We start from the raw sequence: 9,260 nt of genomic DNA, 5'->3' as shown, positions 1-9,260 counted from the left end.
TCTGAGAATGTTGCCCAAACACTCCTGGAGCTCTGGTAGCCTTGGGACTGTGACCACTGCCCTGGAATGCTTTCCCAGTGCCAGATAGTAGGGTTAGATGGGATATTGGGAAGGAATTGTTGGCTGTGAGGGTGGGCAGGCCCTGGCCCAGGTTGCCCAGAGAAGCTGTGGCTGCCCCTGGATCCCTGGAAGTGTCCAAGGGCAGGTTGGCCAGGGCTTGGAGCATCCTGGGCTATTGGAAGGTGTCCCTGCCCATGGCAGGGTGGCACTGGATGGGCTTTCAAGTCCTTCCCACCCAACCCAGTCCATGATTATATGGCTTTTGTTCCATAACCTCCCATGGAGGATCTTGGGTTTGGTGTCTGCCTGTGAGTATCTGACACTTCTGAATGTGAAACCCTCCCCCCAGCAGGGACCACAAATCCTGTGTAGGTTCTGTGTTAGGGCTGTGCCTTCCCTGGGTGCTGCCTTGGTCCCAGGGCCATCTCACCCCGGGGAGGTTCCCACAGAATTCCCGCTCTGGCTGCACTTGCAAACTGATTTCCTGAGTTTTGCTGCCATTTGTGAGTCGTTCCACAGCTCCATATTTGGGCTGCTGTGCTGTTTCCACATTTAACCTGCAGGAGATCACGATTCTTCCCATGTTCCTCCTCTGAAAAGCTTTGGGCTGTGCAGGGAGAATTCCTGGGTTCCACTATCCCCGTTTCCCTGTTGTTGAGCTATTCCTGCCCTCTCCCAGTCTGTGGAGTTTATCTGTGCCATGTCCCCAGCACAGTCCCTTTCACAGCCCCATCTCTCTCCTGGGATAAATCCACGTTGTAGGATTTGGGTTTCCCAGACCTTGTTTTTATTATCCCCACAAAGTGCCTCGTTCTTCCAGGACCCGTCGGGGGCGAGGGCCCGACCCCGTGGGCTCTGATCTCCTGGGTCATTGTCCTGCCCCTGACAGGTGACAGTTCCTGTGCCATCCCCCTGTCCATGACCATTCCCTGTCTAACCAGGATGGGTTTCCTGGGCAGGTGGCCCATTCCCAGCTCTGAGGGATGTTTGTTCCCTCATCTCTCCCGGTGCTTCTGCTCATCCCCCGCCGACGTCGGCGTTGAACAAAGAGGTTCCTGTGGAGCAGAATTCCCACAGGTGACTCCAGCTCTGACAGGGATCAGAGCCTTCCTTTGCCTCCTTTTTTGGCAAATCCCAGTTTGCTGAAGATGTGACTGCGAGGGATGGGCTGAGCTGATTCCTCGTCCCCTCCGGTGCCAGGTGGGATAAACCTGGGATCAGACCCAGCTTTGCCTGTCCAGCTCTTCCCGTAAAAATCCAGCACAAACAGCTTCTTCTTGCTGCCATAAACGTCCCCCTGGTTTTTCCCAGGATTTATCTTCTGTGCCTCTCTGGCTGCTCTTCGGTGTTCCCAGCAAGCATCCCAAGCTTTTTCAGTGTCCCTGAATTCAGAGTCCAGGCAAAACATGTCTTGGACTTTCTGAGGCTTCTTGTTCCCTTGATGCCCTAAAAGTTACCAGCTTGGTGGCTTTAAATGAAATCAGTCCAGTGCTGAAAATGTTCTGGAAAACTGTCCATGTTCCAAAAGGGAAGGTGCTGCTTTTCCCTGCCTTTTGTTGCTGGTTTTCCTCCCTCTCTGCAGTAGCTGATCCTCAGGATTTCTCTGGTGCTCCAGCTGGGACCGAGCAGTGCTGCTTTGGGGCTTTTTAGTGGTGTCTGAAGTGCTGTGACCAGTCCTGGAGGGAATGTGATCCCAAAGAGCACATCCTTCCCAGGGGCTTCTGCTCTTCCAGGTCAGGGGAATATGTGACTGGAAGTGGTTTCTTCTGGAGTTTCAGCCCCTTCTCAGCTGCCACTTTGGTTTTGATGTGGTTCCTAATCAGGGCCTTGATGAGCTGCCTCCTGAGGGAATTAAGCAGAAAGTCTGGGTGATGCCAATCAGGGCCTCAGGACCTTGGAGTCTGAGGAGAAGGGAAGGCTCCAGGGAGAGCTGAGAGCCCCTGGCAGGGCCTAAAGGGGCTCCAGGAGAGCTGGAGAGGGACTGGGGACAAGGCCTGGAGGGACAGGACACAGGGAATGGTTTCCCAGTGCCAGAGGGCAGGGATGGATGTGATATTGGGAAGGAATTGCTGGCTGGGAGGGTGGGGAGGCCCTGGCCCAGGTTGGGGAGGCCCTGGCCCAGGTTGCCCAGAGCATCTGTGGCTGCCTCTGGATCCCTGGAAGTGTCCAAGGCCAGGTTGGACGGGGCTTGGAGCAACCTGGGCTAGTGGGAGGTGTCCCTGCCCATGGCAGGGGGTGACACTAAATGGGCTTTAAGGTCCCTTCCCACCCAACCCATTTTGGGATTCAGACATAAAAGGCCCATCAGGAAAATAAAAACCTGTTTGGGTTGATCCACTTGATTTCTCCCAGGAGAAAATGTTTCAGAGGTGCCACACAACTTCCTGGTGGAAACACCTGTGGAGGACAGGAATGGCTGGGGAGAGAAGGTTCCTCACTGGGGACTTCTAAATGAATGTCCCTCAAGAAAAACTGAAGCTGAGCTGAAGCTGATGCTGGTGGAGAGATCCTGGAACCCCAGAGCCCCTGAGGCTGGAAAAGCCCTCCCAGCCCATGGATCCCCCCTGGGCCCCATTCCCACCTTGTCCCCCAGCCCAGAGCACTGAGTGCCACGGCCAGGCCTTCCTGGGACACCTCCAGGGCTGGGCACTCCAAACCTCCCTGGGCAGCCCCTGCCAAGGCCTCCCCACCCTTTCCACAAGGAAAGGTGAGCAGGGACACCTTCCGCCGTCCAACCTGGCCTTGAGCACTTCCCGGTGTCCTCCTCGGGACTCTCTGCTCTTGCCCCCCATCCTTTGGGCCGTGTGGGGTCGGGGCCGGGCGGGGGGATCGTTACCTAACCCGGGACCACGTCACGGGGCTGTGGGGGCGGCCCTGGGGGAGTGGGAGCTCCTCGCCCCGGCCGGCTCGGGGTGCAGCTGTGGCAGTCACTGGAGCCAGGGGTGCCATTCATCTGGCAGAGGTGGGGGCGGCTCTGGGAGCAGGGGATGAATCACAGCTCCATTGACTTCACTCCCAGCTCTCCATTGAGTCTAAAAGGAGCCCGGAGCCGTCGCTGGGGGTGCTCGTGTTCTCCTCGCCCACGGTTAACTCGCTGCCTCCCGGGGCCCCTCCGGCGGGGAGGGGATGGATCCAGGGCCTGGACACCATTCCTGGGGGTGTATCCCCAGTCAGGCCCTCATCCTGGCTCACCAAAGGGTGACACAGCTCTGAGACGGTGTTGGAGGCCTCTCCTGTCTCCAGCTTGCCCAGGCTCCTTCTGCATCTCCCGTTTTCGTTTCCGTAGTTTTCCCTGCAGCACTTTGTGCTTTTCCTTTGTTCCCTGCTGTTTTCCAGACCGTTTCTCCAGTGGCAGCACCACGTGAATCCAAACCTGCTCTTCCAACGTGCTGCTGCCCTCTCTGTTGGGACCTTCTGCACACTGAAGTTCTCTCTCTGTTCCCTCCTAACGCTCGGTGAGCACGTTGAGCTCATCCCAAGGCAGACCCCGGTGAAATCCCACTTGATCCATCCTTGCAGTTCAGCAGTGAAAAATGTGCCAATGCAGCTCTTTCCTCACCTTGCAGAGGTTTCTATCCCCTTGGTTTTTTATGGGAATGCCTTGTGAGAGCGTTGGGAATGCTCTGCTGCCATCAGGCTCCGTGTGGCAGCTCTGCCTTTCCCACGTTCAGGAGACCCGTTATTGTCACCCAGAAATTGGGTTCCTTTGGCACATCCCGTTCCCTCCGATCCATTCCACCTCCTGTTTGTCACCTGGATGGTTTATTAAACCTCTCCGCTGTTTGTTAGAGGATTTGCCAGGGAATTAAAGATGAGTTGCTTCGTTTTAGGCTTCCTTTGATCTTTCTGCTGCCTGTTTGTAGAGATGAGCATCATCCTTTGTGCGGCTCTCCGGGAATGCCGAGCGTGCCAGGTGAGCTCTGAGACAGCCATGGCACGAGTCAGGCACTTTCTGCCACCTCAGTGAGTTTCCCCAGGCCCAGAGAGTTGAAACAAACTCTAAATTCTTCCAACTGCTGGGGGTTTTTTTTACTGGAAAGTCAGAGCTTGGCTTTGCTGTTCTGGTGCCACCAGGAGTTGACTGGAGCTGGTTTGTACAGACCTAACCATGATATATTTGAGTTGTTCACTTAGGTCATGGAATTATAGAATGATTTGGGTTGGAAGGGGCCTTAAAGATCATCTAGTCCTGCCCCCCACGGGCAGGGAACCTTCCACTAGACCAGGTTGCTCCAAGCTCTGTCCTAGATCATAGAAACCTGGAATTCTTTGGATTGGAAGGGACCTTAAAGCCCCTTCCATGGGCAGGGACACCTTCCACCAGCCCAGGCTGCTCCAAGCCCCATCCAGCCTGGCCTTGGACACTTCCAGGGATCCAGGGGCAGCCACAACTGCTTGGATTCAGGAATTACAGTGTGAGGTTGTCCCGCTCTCCTTACTCGGACAGGAGGGTTGTGTCACTGGAATGACCTTTCCCAGGCATGGGAATCTGCTTCCAGAGGGCTGCCCTACACCTGGAAAGGAGGATTTTGTTGGAGGGGGAAGAGTTTCACACCTATTGAGGAGCAGCTGCATAACCAGCTCTGCTTTTGGGGCAGGGGATGTGTGAGGTGACACGAATGGGGGGCTCCGTGACACCCTTAAAGTGCTTCCCGGTTCTGTTGGAGTTTCTCCATGTCTGGGTACTTCGTTGCATGAAGTCCCTGGGTTTTCAGATTCCCTGTTTTCCGTGGATAATGTGGAAGCACATCCATAATTACAGCACGAAGTGAAGTATCAGGGAATTGCAGGGAATTCAGGCTCTGTGTCGCTTTGCATTCCATGGATGATGTTTGTATGTCCTCGTATGTAATCCCCGTGTGCATCAGCTTTTGGGATGCCCTTCCCCGGCTCTGGAAAACGCAGGAATATTTCTATATTCCTTGTAGGAGCCGGGTGCTGTCGTGGCGTTGCCGGCAGAACTGGTGGGATTGGGATGCCTGGAAATGCTGCAGGTGGGCGGATGCAGAGGAGGGTCCTGTCCCGGTGCCCGTCGGTCACGGGGAGCACACACGGGAACCTGGTGATCCCTGACCGTCCCTCCGGCACCACCCGCTGCCTCCCCACCCCTGTGCCAGCCCTCCGGGTCCCTGCGGGTGGCCCGGGTGTCCCTGGCAGGTGATCCCTTCCCTCCGGAGGGGCAGGAGGAGCGGGGAGGGGGAGGCGTGTGCCGGCCCCGGTACCGCAGTGTGATTCCCGCTGCTCCGTGCCAGCTCCTGGATACACGTCCCCTCCCTCTGCCCCCTCGCTCTGCCCGTGCCGTGGCAGGGAGGCTCGGGGGGGGATTCGTTCCCACTGCCACGCTCCGGGCAGATCCTTCGCCGCCGGTCCTGGCCCTGCCGGGGATCCTCCCCATCCCCATCGCTCCCATCGCTCTCCAGCACAGTGGGAAGGGGATGCAGCAGCCCCTTCACCCAGGGACGAGCGGGGGGCTTCGCTTCTCCATCTCTTGATGGCTCCCCATCCCTCCCATCGCTCCCCATCACGTTGGGAAGGGGATGCAGCAGCCCCTTCACCCGGGGACGAGCGGGGGGCTTCGCTTCTCCATCTCTTGATCGCTCCCCTTCTCTCCCACCGCTCCCATCTCTCCCATCGCTCCCTCCTCGCCGCTCCCGCTTTGGCTCCTTGTGCCACCTCCCCCCTTTCCCGGCGCTGCCGAGAAGCCGGACCCGGGTCCCTGATTAATTCGGCTCTGATGTCAGACATGCGGCTCTGCTGGGAGGGATTTGCAGGGCTGCGTTTGCTCCGAGCGTCCCCCTCCCGTCCCCCCCTCTCCCGTCCCCCCTTCTCCCGTCCCCCCGTTTGCTCCGAGCGTCCCCCTCCCGTCCCCCCCTCCCCGCGCGCCCCCCGCCCCTCCCGCCGCACGTCGATGGCATTTGGGGAAGGGGCTCCGGTGGGCGCCGGCCCCGCGGAGCTGCCGCTGCTCCACCCGCCGCTGGATCCTCCCGGTTCCTCCCCGCCGGTGCCTTTGTTAAAGTGGGACAAGGAAATGCATCCCCCCTGCTCCTGGCAGACCGTCACTTAGCAACGCGGCGGGGAGGGGGGGGGGATTTTAGGAGAAGATCCGAGCGCCGGGATGAGGATTTAAACTCTGCCGTGCTCAACTCACCAAAGAGGCACCTTCTCCTTTTCGTCGAGCGGCCGATTTTTTTTTTCCGCGTGAGAGGCAACCGGGAAGTCTGAGAGAGCCGATCCCCCGATGCCCCCCCACGCTCCGGGCAGCCTTTAAAGGGGATCCCGAGGGGATCTGTATCCCTGCATTCCTATGCAGGTGACTGCGAGGGGGCCCGGTGGGCAGCAGGGTGATCCAGGCAGCCGGGGCTTTCCTCCTCCTCCTCCTCCTCCTCCTCCACGCTGAGGGAAAGTAGCTTTTCATCTTTTTTCATTCTGACTTTGGGCAAAAGGGAGGGGAGGGGAAGCAGCTTGAGCCCAACTCCCCGCTGAGATGAGACGGTGGATGAGAAGAGGTCTCCTTGTCACAGGCACAAAGGCCACCTCCGCCTGGCAGCATGGTGCTGAAATCTAACCCTGGCATCATTCTCTTGTGCTCTTTCCTGCCCAGTGACTACATCATTGAGGAGAAGACGGCCGTGCTGCAGAAGAGGGAGCATGAGGGATTCGGGTTTGTATTGCGAGGGGCCAAAGGTAAGGGCTGCTTCTTTCGCTGGCTCTGGGGCTGGGGCGGGAAGCGCCTTCTCCTCACCCTGCCCGGGCTCCGGATCCCCAAATTCCCGTGCCCGGCAGCCCTGGGAACCAGGGGCTCTTTAGGGGACTCTCTTCTCCGGCTCTCTCCTTGCCCGGATGCCGCCGTGGCGGGCAGGCATCGCTCACACTTTCCGGGGGGTTCTGGTGCGGATGCTGCTCTTGGTGGCTTTGAGATCCCGGGAACGTTCACTCCTCCTGTTCCCCGGGAGCGTGACCCGGGTGCAGCCCCGTGGCATCCGTGGCGTTTTCGGTTCAAATGCTGGAAGTGTTTCGCTGTACTTTGGCAGGGGGGAGTTGGGGTCCTTTGAGGAGCCCTGGTCGTGCCGGGGTTCCCCAGGGAAAACCGGGAGAGGTGTGTCCCGCAGCTCCCACCGTCCCTTTGATCCCGTGCGGCTCATTCCCGGGGCACCCCGGGGTGCTCCCGTGGCCGGACCTCGGGTGGGTGGTTCCTGTGGCTTCTCCTGCCAGAAATCCATCTTTGTGCTGCAAAAAAAAGAGGCCCTTGGGGACCGGGAATGAATGTGCTCGTATGGATACAGGGAACGGGCTTCAGCTCCCGTGCTCGGGAGGCAGGAACGCCTCCGACCGGAGAGCCCCGTCCCTCCCCGGCACTTCCAGGCTCTTGGAAGCAGAGGGACAGTGGGAGCAGGGGGACAATGGTGCAGCTCTGTCCCTTCCATGTAGGATGTAGCAAGGTGTGGGAGGGAAAGCTGGAAGCAGCTCCCGGGGAGTGCTGCTCCTTCCCCGGACCTCGGTGCGGCTGCGGATTCGGGCTTTGATCTCCGGGGGGGAATTTTGGGGGGATTCCTGGGTCGCCTTTGTTCTGCCCATGGAAGGGCTCGGTGCCGGTGGGTGTGTTTGCATCCCTGCTGGAATATGGTCGCTGTCTCTTCCTCCCTCTCTCTCCCCTTCCCTATGGATGTGACATACGTGTCTGTCCGTGTGTAGCATGAAGTGAAACTTCACGGCTCAAAATGGCATCCATTTTTTTTCCCGGATCAATCTTGACCCTATTGTGTTGGGAAAAATGGATACATTTAGTCCCGTTGCCCATTTCCCCCCCCCCTTTTTTTTTTTTTATTTTTTCCTTCTTTACCCTCCCGACGTTTGCAGGCTCTGCCTCTCCCTTTGTCTGCCGAGGCTGAAGGCAGGACCGGGAGCGGACGAAGTGGGCGTGTGGCTGTGTGGGATTTGGGAATCCTGGCGGTGCTGCAGGGCACCGGGAAGCGCGTGGCTGCAGAGGGTCGTGGCGTGGAAGCCGTCGGAGCGTGGGCACGGTCTGGGAGGCTCCCCAAGCCCCTCAGGGAGCAGCGTTCCCTCCACAGGGAGGTGAATGTGGTGGCTCGGGTCCCCCCCGTGTTTCCCAGCCCCTCATCCCGGTGCTCCGTGGGGTTCGGGCTGGAAGGAGCTCTGGGACTGTCTGCGTGGCCCCGTCGGTGTCACCTCCACTCCATTTAGGGAAAACCGCTTAAGGAATCGTGGTGTGAAGAGGAAAAAGGGGTCTGGAAATGGGGGGATCAGAGGATCATCCCTTGCAGGGGTGGGAGATGGATATTGTGGACTCAGCTGGATGATCCTCAAAGGAATCTGCTCTTCGTGCTGCAGGGAGGGTGTGAAAATCCTTCCTGGCTTCTCTCAGTCCTGCTGAGGGTTCGTTCCTTCCCCAGCCCGAATTTGTCCCTGTGAACACCTCCAGGAAGAGGGCTCAGGCTCTGCACCATCCTGGAGAACCAGCCCTTCCCAGCCCGTCCCATCTCCACCTCTGCCCCGTTCCGGAGGAGGTGACATCCCGGTCAGACCAGCTGAGCCTTTGGACAGAGCTGATTTTATTTCATCCTGGTCTCTGCAGGGGATGAGCTGCAGCACTTGGACCTGGGGCTTCCCTGCAGCCATTGCCTGGGAATGCCCAGAGGAGCTGTGGCTGCCCCTGGATCCCTGGAAGTGTCCCAGGCCAGGCTGGAGCAACCTGGGCTGGTGGAAGGTGTCCCTGCCTGTGGCAGGGGTGGCACTGGATGGGCTTTAAGGTCCCTTCCCACCCAAACCATCCTGGGATTCCATGATTAGGGAATCCTGTGGAGCAAATGGGAGGGGCTGGAGCAGCCCCTTTGCCCCGTGATGAGCCAGAGGATTCACTTCTCCATCCCTTGACCCAGAGAGGTCCCAGCCTGTCACACACTCAAATCAGGGACCTGCTCAAGGTGCTGAAAGGCATTTCTTGGCTTACAACAGGGTCAGGTTGGGGCTGAGGAGGAATTTGTTGCTGGAAAGGGTGGGGAGGCCTTGGCAGGGGCTGCCCAGGGAGGTTTGGAGTGCCCAGCCCTGGAGGTGTCCCAGGAAGGCCTGGCCGTGGCACTCAGTGCTCTGGGCTGGGGGACAAGGTGGGGATGGGGCCCAGGGTGGATCCATGGGCTGGGAGGGCTTTTCCAACCTCAGGGATTCTGGGATTATGAAACTAA

General features: G+C 58.7%; 1 protein-coding gene across 1 annotated transcript in view; it reads left to right on the top strand.

Annotated features, from left to right (window-relative positions):
- Nucleotides 1–9,260, top strand: part of LOC108509414 (SH3 and multiple ankyrin repeat domains protein 3-like) — a 139,781-nt gene that overhangs the window by 73,524 nt on the left and 56,997 nt on the right. The window contains exon 3 of the mRNA XM_017838839.1: nucleotides 6,662–6,744. Coding sequence (XP_017694328.1) covers nucleotides 6,662–6,744 — 83 coding nt within the window. The remainder of the gene's footprint in view (nucleotides 1–6,661; nucleotides 6,745–9,260) is intronic.

The sequence above is a fragment of the Lepidothrix coronata genome, unplaced genomic scaffold (genome assembly GCF_001604755.1).
Source record: "Lepidothrix coronata isolate B3197 unplaced genomic scaffold, Lepidothrix_coronata-1.0 Scaffold362, whole genome shotgun sequence".
In the NCBI taxonomy this organism is placed as follows: domain Eukaryota; kingdom Metazoa; phylum Chordata; class Aves; order Passeriformes; family Pipridae; genus Lepidothrix; species Lepidothrix coronata.
The sequence above is the reverse complement of the archived record's forward strand: the minus strand, read 5'-3'. Positions and strand labels throughout refer to the sequence as shown.